The sequence below is a fragment of the Podarcis filfolensis genome, assembly GCF_964270895.1.
Source record: "Podarcis filfolensis genome assembly, chromosome: 5".
NCBI lineage: Eukaryota > Metazoa > Chordata > Lepidosauria > Squamata > Lacertidae > Podarcis > Podarcis filfolensis.
The window spans coordinates 42286468-42303872 of NC_139608.1; the positions used below are offsets into that span (position 1 = coordinate 42286468).

The 17405-nt window shown below is 44.6% G+C and overlaps 1 protein-coding gene across 4 annotated transcripts in view; it reads left to right on the forward strand.

Annotated features, from left to right (window-relative positions):
• Nucleotides 1-6835, forward strand: part of ARMH3 (armadillo like helical domain containing 3) — a 122320-nt gene extending 115485 nt beyond the window's left edge. For all 4 annotated transcript variants that reach the window (XM_083615321.1, XM_083615318.1, XM_083615320.1 and 1 more), the window contains 2 exons: nt 2797-2913; nt 4847-6835. In XM_083615321.1, the coding sequence (XP_083471447.1) occupies nt 2797-2913; nt 4847-4939 (210 nt within the window). In that variant the 3' untranslated portion in view covers nt 4940-6835. The remainder of the gene's footprint in view (nt 1-2796; nt 2914-4846) is intronic.
• Nucleotides 6836-17405: the final 10570 nt, after the last annotated feature.

A 17405-nucleotide genomic window follows, 5' to 3' on the forward strand; every position in this document is an offset into this window, starting at 1 on the left:
AGAATGTTGGCTTGGAAGAGCACATCTTTGTTTGAGACACTGTCCTGCCATGTGATGTTTATATTAGGAAAGCCAATACTGATTTATCAGGAAATGTATTCTAACACTATAAAATATAAAGTCTCTCAGTAATTCAGTAGGATTTTATTCCATCAGAAACAGCCTTTTTGCACCTCTATGTTCCCTTGATAGTTCAAGAAGTTCATTCAATTATCATACTGGTGATGTGTTTTGGATACTGTCTCTGCCTTCCATATTAATAGGATACCAATGTGGCTGGGATAGATGTTTCTTTGTTTTTTAACTCACTGTGCAAGAGGTCTGGTACCTGCCTCAGATCAGCATCTCTGACTGTAGTTCCAGAAACAACAACATACCACAACATGGCTGAGTTGCAATAGTTACCTGATCTTCTTATTTGAAAAACTGTATTTGACCACACAAGCACAAGAGCTTAAATTCTCACAAGTTGCTTAATAAGATCCATGTTTCTTCTATACATGGACAAAAATCTGTCTTTTGGAATGATTGGAAAATAATTCATTTTTTGCAGAGAACATCATGCATGGGCTCTTGGTTCATGAGAACAACATGTCTAAATCTTTGACAGTAGTGAGGATTTCCACCAAGTGGACAAAACCAGCCTGTTCCTAAAAATTCTTGGACTGACACCCTTCATTTGCTCCATAGCAACTGTAATGTGAATGCTCACTTAGACAGCCTCCTGTATTGCAGATTGTCACTTGCAACTCAAGTGTTGTTCCTACGTACTGAGGTGCAGAGAAATTGGTAATGTGCAAGACTGTTGCCACAAGTTGCAGCTTGTTCAGGGATTGACCTCACACTTCCACCCACATCTTGCATCCCTAAGATACGGCAGGCAGTAGCAGGGTGGTAGCTGCTACTTCGGGGGGCGGGGGACAAGCTGCAGAGAAATCTGGAGCAGGGTATATCTGAACGAAGAACAAAGCAGATTTATCAAAGGAGCCAGCTCTGTTCCTGCTGTGAGTGGCCTCAGCCTAGATCTTCAAATTACATAAATTCTAAACTGCATCTGTCGCTTGTGGAAAGAGAAGACGGTTCAGGCGAAACCACTGCAAATGCCAGGCTTCTAATGACAAAGAGGGTATAAATAACGGTCCTCAACAGAGTGTAAGAATGGGGAACTGAGATTTGTGGAAGAGCTGCTCCCTGCCATGTTCTTGGCTTAAAAACCGTTGCAGCTATTCCCCTGCCTGCTGGACCTCTCTTTTTGCAACACTCCTAACAGGTATTTTGGTGTGCCATTTCTGCCCACAAATTGAGGCTTACATATCTTCAGAAAGTGAGGTGATCTGTTTAAAAGCTGTGCCAATCCAACAGGGACAATTAAGCTTTGTCTCTTTCTGAGGTTTTTTTCCTGAGAGGCTTGGAATACACGCCTCTGTTTGCTGCTGGAGTTGTTGTTATTACTTATATTTGTTAGTTGATTTGCACAAAAGAAAGTCTCAAAGCAACTTAACAAGATAACAGACCACAGATAAAACAATTAAAACCAGAAAATTTAAAACAATGAAATCCAAAATACTTAAAGCATTTATCCACCCCCGCTAAAGGTGACCATCACCATAGGAGCCAACGATTAGCAACGGTCTGAGTAATAATGATGGCACCAGGTGCATTTCCCTGGGGAGAACATTTCACAGATGGGTGGGGAGGTCACTACTGAGAATGCCCTTAAGCAACAGCACTTCATGTGCAGCAGTAGGAGGCTGATGTGACTTAATGTGTTGCACAACAGCAAGAAAGCCCACCCAGAAATGATGTCAGAGACTTCAGGTCAATGCCCAGGAATAGACAACCATTTAAATATGGAAGGAAAGTAATTGATACTAAACTTAATATGCCTTTTTTAATTTTAAAATACCCAGTGTTGAGAACTTGTGTGTGCAAACTCTTGCATTCTCACTGTCTCTTCAGGCATTTAAAAATAAGATCATGGTAACTTTTTCAATGTGTCATGGTAAGAAGAAGCTAAACAGGTGAGAACCTTGTACACACTGCCTTGAAGCACGCATTCAGAAGACAGCTCTGTTCAGAGCCTCCTTCCCTTTCAAGTACACTTCACCTTCTTTCTTTGGTTAATTGTAGATGACTTGAATCTGTACAGTTGGCAAGAGGACAGAGTTCTGATTCATGGAGCTGTGGTGATAGCTTTCTATTTAACTGTCTGGCAGAGGGTGTATTATTCTATTATGCTCAGTCCCTAGTGGCTAGTTGCATTCGGGAGTGAATTATTCTTCCTCCTGGGTCCGATCTCTGTGCTTGAGGTCTACGCTTTCAAACACTTATTATTCCCATCGCAACCTCGGCACGTATGCAAGAAAATGGCCAATTGAATCTGTAGATAGCTGTTACTGCTGGCGATTTTTTCCTCACTGCCAGTAAACCTGACAAACAGAATCAAGGAAGGAGCCTGTTTTCAGAGGAGGCAGCCTGTTCTAGCAACAGCAGGATTGCTGACAAAACTATTCAGAAGTGACCTTGCAGCACATCAACATTTATTCATTCCACTGCACCGCCCCATTCTCTGTTGTGTAGTGCATAGACTGCACCTGTGGAGAGCATCTTCGAGGTGCTAGGCAGCACATTTTTATAGATCTACTTGGCAGAGCTCCTCCAAGTTTGGCAGATTCCTCTTCCATCCTCATTTCCCATTAAGGCAGTAGGATTCCTGTACGCTCACTGCTGAATGCTGCAGACTGAACAATTTTCAACAAGCTGATTCTTTTTTCCCATTGTGTATTTCTGGTGCAGGTTTTGGAAGTGGTGCGCTCCAACTATGACACCCTCACCCTAAAGTTGCAGGATGGGCTGGACCAATATGAACGTTACTCGGAGCAACACAAAGAAGCTGCTTTCTTTAAAGAACTGGTGAGTTTCAGCTCGTGAGTAGGAGCCTCAAAGTCTTGGCCCATGGTCTACTTTGCAGAGCAGCCACAGCACAGCCAGAAATATGACTGGCGCAGGTGACAAACTGGTGTACTTTTCATTAGGTCACTTTGAACAGGATGCTGGCGAGACATGATTAGGGAAAGAAGGTTTTACCTCCATCTCAGGGCTTCTTGCACTCTTTTTCTGCATGTTCCTAAAGGAGAGAGCCAGAGAAATCTCGTGCTGATTGAACCTGCCAGCAGCTCATCAGATGAGCATGTTCCAATAGTTCCATTGACAGAACATGAATAAGGGTGGTTTTTCATTTGAATTTCCCAAGAGGGAAATTGCCAAACACAGAAGCTTGAAACAGCCATGTTCAGAAACAGCCATGGCTTTCCTGATCTGTGCATTCATACAAGCAGGTGGCATATTCCCCTTCCCTTGTACCATGTTCTCTGCTACTTTTTGTGCATCAGCTGTGTGTGCTGCCTAAGTTCTCCCCCCCCCCCCTTCTTTCAGGAATTGTTGCTGCTCAGTATGCCCTGCTGTTCACTAACTTTACATTTCCCTTGATTAAAATGCAGATTTGCTTTTTCCAATTTTCTGAGATTATACTTTTTCCAGAGTCCATCCTCCTAAATGCTAGTAGTTTAGATTCAGTTTCACTGAGTATAGCTAACACAATTGCCAGCGGTCTTCCTTCCTCCAGTTTTTCTATCAGAAATGTTCAAATGGACTCTCTTCCCAGTTGAATGAAGACAAGGAAGCTTTCGTCATTATTCTTCATCTGATGATTGAACAAATGCAACCAGTTTAATCCTTATTTCTCTAGAGACTTCTTGAGCCTCTTACAAGCCAATCTCTGAGAACTACAATAAATGTTTTGTGTATTCCCTGAGTTTGCTATCAAAGCAGGAGGGAAGAATCCAATTGACCTGGTTTGGTTGTATGTTGACAAAATCCCATTATTTACCAGTTAAGATCTGCTGCCCTATTTAATAGTAAGGGGGTACATACTCTGAACCAAACAAGTTCAACATTAAATTATGGAAATGTCCCAGATCTGCACTGTTTATTTTGATTGCTGTGTTCAGAATTTTTATGCAGAATTATGTACATTTATCTATGACTACAAATAGAAGGTGATCTAGATAGAAACACAAAAGGTTCAACTAGTTCAGCATTCTGCTTCTTACAGTGTCCCTGAAGGCAGCTGTCATGACTTAACAGACCTATAACCCATGGCTTTTCCCAGTCCTCTTTTAAAACCATTGAAACCAGTGGTCTGTGCCGCATATCACTACAGTGAATTCAATTTAAAAACATAGAGAAAGGAGGAGAGTACAAGCTCTTAAGTATCTCCTCCTGGCTTGTGCAGGATGCAGAAGAAACCTTATTGGACTTCAAAGCAGTAAACATCCATCCAGGACTCAGGGCTTGCACCACTTGTGGCTCAGTTGTGTACTGAAAGCTGCATGCCTGGGAGCTATTCACAGTCCTGCCAACCTTGCATCTAGCCAATTTCCCACTCTGTCTTGCCACTGCTATTGGACCTCCACTAGCTCTAATCCTGACCTCGCCACCACATACTTCCTCCAATTTACCTCTGGGTTGAATGCACCCAATTCCCGAGAGCTCTGTCTTGGCCCACAAGCTCTGAACCACCCGAGACACAAAGACAGACTGAGGAAGCAAATTTTTCAGCCATCTCGACACCTGGGTAAATTGCAAGCAGCATGAGAGAGATTCATAGGCTGTTTTGATCTGACTGAACATCCTTGTGGTTGTTGAAAGTCTTAGCTCGTTGGTAGGCTTTCTTCCCCGAGCCAATCACGTTGCAACAAAAGCTCACCTATCAGGGGTCTCCTTCAGTGCCAGAGGTGCTGGTCTGTGTAAGTGGTATATGAAATGACTGTTCTCTCTCACACAGGTTCGATCCATCAGCATCAATGTCCGGCGAAATCTGGCCTTCAACACTCTCAGCCAGGAAACCTTGCTTAAAGAATTCTCAACCATCTCCTGAAGCGGAGTTACCATCCTGCTTCCTGGCCAGTCCTGGCATCACTGAGTCCCTTTCCCCAGCATTGGCTGTAACTCCTGATTGTGGGGTGGTCTATCCCTAGTGCTTGTGTGGTTTTCCCCAGGAGTCATCAAGGGAAGAACTGGACTTGTCCCACATTCCTGAGCACAGAGAACTGGTGATGTTGACTACACTGTGGAGTTGGGAGTGAGGAAGAGGAATATGTAGTTACCGCTTTTTCTCGCTTTTCTCTGTGCAGCAACTATTGTGCAGGGGTAAGAGTTTTCCCCCAAGTGAGCAAAATTAGAGCAAAACAGTGTTGTTGGGAGAGCTCATCCTTCTGATTCTCTGCAGCCTGTCTGATGATGGACAGATGCCGAGGAAGAGAAAGTAGTGCAGGCCATGGGAACTAAGTCCTTTATAATAAGGGGCAGATTGACTGAACTTCTGCCTATAAGTTATCTGCTTGACTTGGGTGCTTTGCATCTGTTGCCCATGTGTATTGCCAGTCCCATCTCAAACTGGTGTGGAAATTACCAGCTGAAGTCTCTGCCCTTCACTCTGAGTTAGGGCCTCCTGACTGAATGGTGCTTCCAAGAGATTCTCTTCAAGAGGTTTCGCAGTGTCCTGCCTAAAACACTTGGTCTCCGGAGTTCCTGAACTAAGAGGTTACCTCTATGAGCTCACCTCTGCTATTCCTACTGCCCTGTTCTAAGACTCTGGAGATTAAGGATATGAATATATGCCATTGATTCCCCACCCCCACCCCATAGGACCAATAAAAGAGAGTGCCCTCTGCTTTTATTGCTAATACAGTTGTTGTGTATCAGAGGGAACCCATTTTCCCGATTCCAGTAGGTTAACTAAGCTCCTACATTAGGTTCTTCAGCACCTCTCCACTGGCCTGATACTCCTGGATCCCCAAGGTGCGGATATGGTGACCAAGTGCTCCTATCCACATTTTCAGTGTCTAGTCCATTCAACACGTACACTGCCTATGCCAAATTTCACATTGACTGAAGCAGGAACTGCTTAGCTCACCTTCCCTTCCTCTGTCAAAGTCTACCTTCTCTGTGCTCCAATAAAGTGCTTCATTGCATAGGTAGAAGTAGGGAATTAATTAGTTGGGAGTATCTCACAGCATTTTAGGGGGAAAGAAGCCTGGGATGGGGCAAATCAGTGTTCTACATCTCTGGCATTCTGTTCTATACTCCTGTCCACCAAGGGCTGCAACGGCAGATTACAGGACACGTTTGTGCGGTCAACTCCCCCATCAATTTTTGTTATACTTATTCTAGAAATATAGGACTGTGCTCTGTTGGGAAGCCAGGAGTTGGTCATACCTTTGGTACTGTACTCAGACTGGAAATCTCAAACAGATGAGCTCTAAAATTTAGAGTCTGAATTCTTAATTAAAATGTTGGGGGGGTTTGGCACAGTATCTGTTGCAGGGGGTTTTCTCCTACCTGCATATTATCTTCCAGGTTACAGAACGATGCCCAATGGATGCCAACAGGATTCGGCAAGCAGGTGTACAGGCACCCTTACTGGGCTCTTTCGTGGTGTATATTGGTTATTATTCAGAACAGACTGCCAACTTGTGTGATTCCTCTGTTCTTTTTGGACTCCGATGAGAACCTCCCTTCCCCAGTATGTTGATGGATCTCAGCCATGCTTAGCAGTGGACTTTGAGGCCAGAATTTCAAGGAAGAATTCTCCCCCCCCCCCAGAAGAAATACTATGAACACCTTGCTGCTGATATAGCACCTGTAAGATGATGTATATAGAATTTGGCAGTAAGGGGCCAGGGAGGGGTGTGGCGCTCTGATACTCTATTGTGTGCAGTGTATCTTTTTGTGCTCTTTTGGGGGAGAGGTAATAAATTATTACTACTCTTAACATTTCCTTGGTGCTAATGCTGTGCTTGCCGCTGTACCAAATACACAAACGACATCGTCCTTGCTTCAGAGCACTTGCCATCTTCAGTGACGTATTTAGGATGGGATGTGCGAGGTGGAGAGAAGTTGGGTTTGAAAATCTGAAAATTGCAAGCTTAATTCTTTGAGTCCTTTTCAGTTTGTTACCTACAGGCATTTTCTTTGTCTAACTAGTGCAGGGGTTACCAACACAGAGCACATTTGACTTCTGCGGCACTCACCGGGTCCCCTCCCCAGCCGAAATTGGGTTTGAGAGATGTATTACTTTGCAGCCAATAGAAGAGGTTGTGACTGAGTGGGTGGGTGGCAACCCCTGCTCAGGAGCCTTTTACTTCTCTCCCATGTGACCACATGGAATCTTTTCATTTGTTCATGTGCCTTCTCTTGCTTGGTAGACAGGGTCATCCTCCACAGAATTAACCAGGAAGAGAAGCTCTGTGGTCCTATACTTTGGGCTGGGAGTGGGGTCTTCACAGAGGTCATCAGAGTTCTTTTCAGCAAAGTGTGTGTTTCTGAGCTTCCCCCTTTCCAATCTGCATTCTGTAGTTAGTTCTCAGTTTGTTATAGGAGTACCCTTTGTTTTAGGATGTACTTCCTAGTTTATAGTGATTGGTATTATTATGAATTGATGCCTTTGGGTTTATCTGACTCAGTTTGAAGCATCTTGGATTGTCGTTTGTATCCAACACTGTCATTTCTCTTGCACAACAGACTTTGGCTTGCATGGTGGAACTCCCCCCTGCAGCTCCCTGAAGCAGATATGGGGAGGGTGGGGAGAGCAGAGGCAGAAGAAGTCTCATTGTGCAAGTGGAATGTCCCTCCACACTCAGCTTTGGATACAACACAATGTCATTTTTCTACTGGAATTCTTTGAGCAGTTGTGCACTTCCTGTTTGCATGCATATCCCTTGATGCTTGTGACAAAAAGGTTGGCTGGGGGAAGATGCTACCCTCACTATAAGCACATGTCAAGCAAATCAAGGTGGTTTGGGTCAAGGGTCTCTGTTATGAAGTGTGCAGTGTGCACGCAATGCAAGCTTGCACATGCAACCTTGGCACCTATTTTTAGGATCTTTTGTGCTTGAGCCTGAACACACTTTGGAATTTGGCACTCCAAGGGTAGTCATGGACAACGAAATCTCAAGTAATTTTTTTTTATCGGAAGGAATTACTGTAACATATTTGTTGAAAGCTATTAAGCAGATTCAATTGATGCAACAGGCTAAGTTTAAATGAGTTTAAAGCTAATAAAAGGGTTAAAACTAATGGTGCGAGCTTTCAATTCGCAGAAATATACAGCAAAGGAAGAATGCTAACAAGAAATTGAGGAGGGTGGAGCTGCCTGGCCACAGCAATAAAAGGAAATCATTTTAAAGCACCAGCCTTACCACAAAAACTGCAGGAGGGGGCTTGTGCAACACACTTTGGAAAAAGAAGATGAACACAATTTGGCTATATTAACAAATAAGGAAAAAAATTGTGGGTGACTGGCAAAGGAAAAGGATTTCAGTTCTGGAGAGCTTGAAGCAACTAACGGTATGAGCTATTTGGCTTTCTTAACAGAAAACAGGGAAGTAAGTTTTTTTTTAAATAGTGGAAATGCTTGAAGTGGTTTGTGAGCATAAAAGAGAGAAATGTGGTGGAGAAAATTGCTGCTGAGGATGTGCTATACAAATCTGTTTGGAAGAAATGTGAAGGGAAAGGCAAAAAAATTGCATGGGGTGGGGAGGGGTTTTTAGAGCAGTAGGTCAAGCATGGAGAAGGGAAAGATCTGTTGCCAGCTTAAGAACACTGGCTCAGAGTATTTTGGTAGGGGATGCAGAGGAGAGTTTGGTAGTGTCATCCTGGAGCCATTCTGGTACAGCAAAAGGAACAAAAACAAGGAAAAATAAAATGAGGTAGTGTAACGAAGGGGCATATGGCCTGTTCTGTGAAGAAGAGGACACAGTTTCTGACACCTGCAGAATGGGTGGGCGGATCTGAGAGTCACAGATTACAAACTTAGTGAAGATCCTGGGAGATAGAGTCCAACCCTTGAAGATAAGAAGCCCCTAACTCTGAGCAGGCTCGTAGCAGCTTTTACGACCAAATCTGAGTTTAATATTTACAATAAAAGGCTAAAAATATTGTCTTCCCGAAAGCACTGGGTGCTAAAAGTTTCTAAATCATGCCAGCCAGGAAGAGATTGTCCTAAATCTCTGAGAAATGCCTTCTAAAGGTGTAACTTCTTTCTGATGTCCAGGTGCGGAAGGGGAAACAGATTAACATCATCACTATTTTCTGGTGGGAGCCTGATGCCACTGAAACTTCCTTATTAGCTATGTGGGGAAAACGAAAGAGTGACATTTTAGGCGTCTTGGCTTAACACTTCCAGAAAGAGTCTGATGCTCTTGTGTTTTACTTTTAAATTTACAAGTCATAAGGAAGGATGTCAAGAAGACAACTGCCAATGTATTTAGCAGGACACATTGCAGGTGGTTCATTCCTTGTCTTCCAGATCATAACAGAGCTTCCATTCTCAGGTGCAGGCTACAATATTGCAAAATCTGAATTTAGGGGTACTTCGTAACACTCCCTCTTTCTGTTGCTACTGTACTGCACACTGGGTTTTTTTCCAGCAGACCTCATGTCTTCACACAGCATAGTATTAGAGGCAGTGCATTAGGCCCAAGGCAAAACTTGGGTTTGATTATTTTGTTGACTGGCCTTCCTTTTATCCTGTCTGGAACCACAGCTGCCTCCCAGGCAGTGGTTTGTCCCTTGAGAGATATGGAAATTATGTCGCTGCTTGCAGAGGCCATAGAAAGAGAAAGAACTCAGAGCTGTGAATTAGTGATTCTAGATTAGTTAGCACAAATCTATCTCCAGTGGGGTCTCCTTTATTCTGAGCCATGACCCCTGTCTGAGACAGCTGTAGCTTTTCATCTCTGCTAATTCCGCTTGGATTTTCCTCCATTCCTTCCACCTGATGCCGGCTCAGACTCTTTAGAGACAGGATATGTTTAGCGCTAATGAGGGAGACTAAGATGGGGCTTGTGGTGGAGAATTTCGACAGATCTATATGGAGCACTTGAATAAATTTTATAATGGTTAATTTATAGCTGTCTTTGCCATCAATTTAGCTGCCTCTGAGACTCTGGAGTTGCCAGGTCTTAAGTGGAGTGGCAGAAGCCAGAAGACAAATATTTTAACTGCATATAATGACCTAATCTTAGGAGGGAGGCGGTATGTACCACAAAACATGAAAGTGGATGTGCCTATTTTTTAACTTATGTGTGATCTAAGCAGTACTATTTTTCGGGGGGTGGGGGTGCCAGAACTCAACACGAATGTCTCCCTTGTGCTTTTATAATGGCAATGGTGCCCACCTGAGAGGTGCCAGAACTGAGTTCAGGTGAGTTCTAGCACCTCTTTTCTCCTAGGATGCTTGCATACAGAATAGCCTCCTTGCACCCATATTTAGGGGGGCAAGATGCAGATGAGGGCAGGGCACCTATACCTATATAAATAGTTGTGTGGAGGAGAGAATAACATGCGAACTGTACCTGCTGAAATTCTGTGCTCTGCATAACCATTAAAGGTGCAGGAACCGTGCCCTCATTTGCATCTTGGCCACCCTGCCAACCTTTGGTCTTGGTCTTTCAGTGCCCAGTTCTCCTCATCTGTAGGCGCCAATACTGAAGCCAGAGCCAGCAATATGTCAGACTTTAATAAAAATGGATGCTTTTAGATTCTAAACATTTAATTTTGGCAGCCAACCTCTTGCAAAGCTTTCAGAGCAATCTTGTTAATGTTTTAACCAAAGCAAAAACAAGCATATCTCAGCACTTCTGTCTGGCTCTCAGGATCCCCACCCCCCCATCCCCTACCTCCTGGCTTCTGCTCCTGGAGCTTGCTCAATGCTGCTGCTGCAGCGTGCTTTGCCTGGAAAGTCTTAATTTGCCAAATGGACATTTGCTCACAGCTTGCCCTTAGTTAAAGGGTGGATTGAAGTGGGGCGGTTGAAATCTCATAGCCATTAACAATGTCTATGAAGTGAACGTTCATAAAGCAGTGAGGGGGAGACCCCTGCAATATCCTTCCATTTTGAGCAGAATCTAAACTAAGAAAAGGATAAATTAGAGATGTTTTCAGTGGGCATATATAAATAGTTGCAAGCCAAGGAACTCTTGCTCTCAGTTTTTTAAAAACTGCTATACACAAAGAGCATCCTAGAAACACTGTCCATGCTCGTTAGGTATTGTGCTGGTGATTTCATCCTCATATTACCTATATATTGGGCAGCCAATGAGATAATGATGTTCTACCACATGCCTCATCTCTCTCTCTCTCTCTCACTCACACACACACACACACACACACACTGACCACTCAAGTGCTCCCATTCCATCAGCTCCAGTGGCTCAGGCAGTAATGACTCTGCTACTTCCAGTCCCCAGGTATGTCCACAGGCAGTTCTAATCTTGTAGTCCTCACAAGCACTATTTCTGAGCACAGTTCAAAAAGGAAAGTCCATGCAAAATAAGACATTTCAGCACTTTTCATAGAACCTCAGACCATGTCTGGCCAACCGGTACAGAAAACTACCTCCAAGCAGCCTTGCAGCTGCTGAATGACCAGAAGGCAGATTTTGCTGCATTTCCCCAAAATAAATTTCTGTCCCTAGCACCAGCATTTGTTTTAGTGTTCTGACAGCCCCTGGACTGCAAAGCGAAGTGGCCCAGAGGCACTATATGGTCCATTAATAGAACACCTAACAATGGCAACTTTCACCCATTTAAATCTGAAACGGCTCAATCACTGCATGAGAACTTAATATTTGCCAATTTTTCATCCTGGCAGGAATTGAATCTCTGTGGGCATCTGTTGATCATTCAGAAGCAGACTCTATAAATGTTTCCAATACAGAAGGCTTCCAGTTCTCTCTTTGCAGCCCTGAGGGAGTTTGTGAATGTTTTTATAAAGGTTATGGCACACTTTGTCTAGCAAGAATTGAGTCTTTCCCAACCCAGTTTATATTATTCTAGTCTTGTCCATGGGGCAGACAGAGACTAAAGGGATGTTCAAGCCTGTCTTAACCTGCCTCAAGGACTAACTGCATCTAGAGAGTTCTCTTCCTCTGTTGCAGTGATGAGAAATGCTGAAATCATGATGAAATTGGGTTATTGATGTTAACATCCAGATTTAGGTCACTGATGAGGACTTTAGGCAAATGTGGATCTTGTAGTCTGTCAACCAGTAGGGGATGATTGTCTCACAAGAGCAATTGGTCCAGATTCCACACAGTTGTTTTCAGGGCTCCTCTTGCCTTCCGGCTTGAAACTGCAGCGCAAACATACCTACAGAGTTAGTTAATGAGGGATATTTGTGTATCACCATTTTGGTGTCTGTTCCCAGTCAGATGCAGACAACCACAGACTGTCTTCCTTAGTCTGAGTATTTTTGTGTGTGATGAAGCATCCTGGATTTAGGAGCCAGGAAAGAATTCCCACTCGTTGCAGAAAGCAGAGATAGGGATGATGGGTGAAGTGTGAATCTGAGAACTAAACTGGTGCAGACAGTACTTGGTTTAAAAATAAGTAAAGGCGCAGCACAAACACCTAGGAAAAGAAGATGTCCTCAACCTTAGCTGCTATTCCTGCACGCAACAGCAGGAAGGTTATTCCCAGGGGTTGTAGGGTGGGTCATTTCTCCCACCCATGTTAAAAAGAAGCAACAGAAAGAGAACCTGCTGGTCACAGGCCGAAGTATGAACCAGTGATGCCTGGCTTGTTCTTTTTGGATGTCTGAATTTACCGGCTTAGATATTCTGAGTCCAGCAGGATCTCATAATGTTTGTTTTACATTGGTGTGCATCTTAGTGCACTTGGGCATAATAGTCTTCTGTTTTATATATATACAGTTTTAACTTGTTAGGACTAAAGAGCTTTCTTCCAGGCTCTATGGGCTTAGTATAGGAGCTAGAGGGAAGCTCCTTCTCCTGGATAAGCCCAACAATAAACACTGCCTGACCCCAGAATCCCTGTGAATTAAAGTCAGTGGGGAATACTTCAAGTTTAGTGGAAGAAGGGGTATATGATCCTTGTGCCAAAAATCAGCTATTTGATTATTTTCACAAGGAATTCCCAACATTATCCTGCCTTCAGCTGCATGGTTTCTGCCACTGGTTTCTGCCAAGCAATGGATCTGCAACTCCCATCCTGCAAACTACTTGGGAAAGAAGCATTCTCTCCCAACCCTAAGAGAGCAGGTCCCTTTCCCATTTATTGCAGCCAGCTGCTATCAACTCGAATCTGCCTTCTCCCTAGCTGCCTTTTATCGCCTCAATTAACATTTCCTTTATGGCAGCTTGTGAGTGTGGGTAACTGTTCAATAGCCTTCTCCCAAGGCACACTATCCAGACTTCATATGCTCTGACGGAAGCTTACCTGGCATTCTGTCCTCATTACAGCCATTTCACACCCCATAAGTCACCACAGGGCACTAATGTGGCACATTCACGCTGGAGAGGGCTCTCCTACAGTAACACGTCTTGCTGTAAAATGTGTGTGCGCACGCACTGTGCTACAGCACAATAGCATTTCCAAGTGTTCTGGCTCTGGTTGGGCAGTTTATAAGCTATCCCAAATGGTTGCTTACTATCTTGCGAGAAGCTTATTACCACACCACGGCTACATGGGAAAGCCTGCTGATCCATATCAAACGCATTCCACAAATGAGTACCTTAGGAAAACCACCACCAATCTTGCCTAGTTGTCAGGGACTTCTGCCCAGATGGCTTTGAGTTATTAGAAGGGTATAATCCCTGATGACAGCCATTACCTTGTTTCTGTGTCATTGGAGCTGGTTCTCCCCAGTGTTCCTGTCCCAAGTCCTCATACACAAATGTTGAGGTGGCATGTCTGTGAATGGAGCAAAGCTGCACCACTTCAGATTGTACCACTCCATGACTGATGGGTGGGCAGGGAGAGGGTTCGGCTAGTGCTGACAGCAAGGAATAAGAGCAATTGCCACGATTCATCTGGCTTGGGTAGTTCTAGTGATCAGTGGGCCCTGGCAGCTGACCTGGGTTACATATTTAATATACATTGTGTGCTTGTTCAGGGAAATGAGAATAGATAGGGTAGAGGTCATCAGCAATGCTCATGTTCAATGGCTAATCCTCAATATAGGATAGGGAACCTGTGGCCCTCTAGATATTGTTGGATTACAACCTGACATCCTTGAGCATTGGCCATGCTGGCTGGTGATGATGGGAGTTGGAGTCCAACAACGCCTGGAAGACCACAGGTTCTCCATCCTTGCCTTACAAGTTCCTTCTCAAGTAGTTGCTTTTTAGGGTGAATTTTGCATCAAGGCCAGAGCTAGACTTCCTTCTTTAGGGGCGAGGAGGCTGTGGGAAGTTTATACCTGTGCATGGGGGAGAGAACATGATCGATACTGAGGACTATTTTGTTGAGTCAATTGCTGGCTCTTGAATCCTATATCTAGAATGGAGTGTAGATGCCTAGCAAATATTTAGACTGGCAGCAGGGCAAGATCTTAAACCTGCCGTGATCAAGCAGGTCATGTGACATGAAAGGAAGGAATGTCCCATGTAAACTATTAAAGGCCCATCTGATTCCAGTTGTACAGCATGACAAATAATTATATATGAAATTTCTATGCCCTCCAGAAAAATTTTAGCCCTTTGATCTAAGCAGAGCATCTCACCTGCATCAAAGGAACAGAGCACTTTGTCCTAGGGTACTGTGAGCCAACCCAGTTTCAACAGTGTTTGCGTCTAAGGTTTTGCTTCTGTGTTGTTGAGGTGTGCCAAAAGCACATGGGACCTGTTCCGTTTTTCAAAGTGGATAGGGAGTCTGAGCATTGTCTTCTGGCGGAGGTCTCTCTTTCTAACAACAACAACAACAATTTCTACCCCGCCCATCTGGCTGGGTTTCACCAGCCACTCTTAGACCTTATCTGTTTTTGTTCATTGTGTGCTTGCTTTGCCTTTGCTGTAGCACTTGGGGTCGGCCAAGTGGTGTATAGCTAAACCATATGGTGTGAAAACATGGATAACATGATACCCTTCAACACAGTGACTTGCTGCCCTGCCTTGTCTGCAGGAAAACACACCCACACATAAAGCAGCACTTGGTACATAAGGACCATGATGGATGGTGGGCCTCTAGCATGGAGATCCATCTGGGGTCAGCCTGGCACTTTTGCAGTTTTGTATTCACATTTCCTGCCTTAAAGCACCCTGTTGTCTAGCTGCAAGCTGCCATGTGGCATAACACATTTCACCGTGTTGGCATAAAACAAGACTGCCAGCCTTAGCTCAGAACTCTGTGTGTCCCTGATTCACAGGTGGCCAGTTCCTCAAAGGGGGTGTGCAGGATTACACTTCTCAACATGGCATCAATGTAGAGCCATGTTCCCTCTCCCTGCAGCCCCAGCCTTTGGCTCTTGTTGAACTATCAGCTTCCAGCAAAGCATTTTTCACACTTCTGGTTAGCAAGCTGCATTGATACACCTTTTGTGGGGTTGGGAAGCGGCACAGCATTGGGGGGGGGGCTCATTTGACTCTTCTCCATACAGAAGATGATTTCTGTTGCTTCTGTTGATGTGCATTCCATATCTATGCATATTTACACACATTGGCTCCACTCAGTTCAGTGGGACTTACTCCTTAGTAAATGTACATAGTGGTGTTGTGGGGATTCTTTTGCGCACACCCCCCTTTTTGCAGAGCATGCATATGCAACGTTGGGAAAATCATTGCTTTAGACTAGAGAATTAATTCAGCCGCTCCGTTTTGTTGATAAAAATGTGCCCTGTCTCAAATGGTTTACACTGGTCTCTCAGTCTTAGAGAATAATTCAAGCCCAGGCCATTCTGGAGACAAAGACAGATGCGCTTCTCACCCTACCTTGCTAATCATTCTGGGCAGAGTTGTGCCACCTCAGGCCTTCGATTCATTTCCCTTAAATGCTTCCCTTCCTTTCTGATCTACCTAGTTGCTGATGAAGTTCAGCCTGGTTCAGGCTCCTTCTCCTTTGCCCCTCTCGGACTAATTGAATTAAGCGGATGGGAAGTGAATCCAATTGACTAGATTAAATGAGCTGGGCACAGATCTGGGAAGCGGAGCAAAGGAGCGCTTCCTCTGGCCACAGCTCTTCCGCTGCCCCATGAACTGCACCCCCCTAGGTGCCATCACTTCACCACCCTTTGCCTTTTGCTTAACCTCTCATCCCTGGTCTTCCAGCAGCCCCTGCTGGGAAAGTGCAATGGCTCCCCGTCTCCTCAGACATTTCCCCCCTCACTCTCTTCTGTTGCGCAGAGCCTCCTTACTCTCCTAGGTAATTAGTGGTTAATTAGCCAAGCTGTCTGACTTCGGCATGGCCCCCTCCACTCACGCTTCCCTCACGCTGGGCCTCAGGGCTGTGAGTGTGTAATGAACTGCAGGCTGGGGAAGGCCCCAGCCACATTTGCTCATTTAATTTCTGCTGCATCAGCTTACAAGCGCATTGGCTTTGAGGCTCTTGCTGTGCTGGAAGGGGGCCTGGGACCTCCAAGCTGTTAGGTTTAAGTTGCGCTCCGGGAGAGCCAACACTCTGGTGACAAGCACCAGGTGGGGCAAGAGGAGGCTGGAGAGCACTGTCCTCTTTAATGCCAGCATTCCCAGACTGGCTTCCTCTCCCCACCCCCCCCACTCCCACCTCCAAGAAGAACTGTCCCTAGATACTTCCATACATCTGCTGCTAGTGGAGGGAAGAGCATGTTTGTGAGTTCATAGAAGGATGAAACACACAGTCTCCATGTCCCTCTTTCCCTTTCGAAAGTGAGTGGAGACGGGGTGCAAACGCCTCTAGAAATAATGACATCTGAAATGGAAAGTTTTGCCTTTTTACACTTGACATTCCTATCTGGTCCATGTTTAGGATCTCCCAAGGTTTGGGGGACATTTTTATCAGCTGCTTTGAAGACTGAGTGTGTGTGTGCGCTCTGGGCCCCCACACACTCTGGGTTGTTTAACCTTTTCCTCCAAACATCCATCTCCTGATGTAATTTCCCCCACACCCTGCCCCAAACTATTTTAAAAGTCAGGAACACCATCTGCACCTTTTCCTTCCCCCGCCCCAATGCCTCACTACTTATGGAGATAATAACAATGGGGAGGGGAGGGATTTACATAAGGGAAAGAACTAAAACCCTGTCCAGAGTAGCCACATGAGGGTGCTTATTTAGTTTTCTCCTTCTCCTTAACACATACTGTAATCCTAATCCCAGATCTCCCACATGCCAAAGTTACACAAGAACAGCCCTATACTACCCAGCTCCCTTGCTGATTTGGAAACTCAAAACATTTGCTATCACCATCTTGCCACATTTTAAATCCCCGATAGGCTGCAATATTTGCCAGCAAACATGGAGTTTCTGTCCATGAAACTGACGAGTAATCTATACACTGCCATTCATACTTAGCAGAGTTTTTAAAACTCACCTATCCAGCCTTAAAGATTATTATACCAAGTAATATAGAA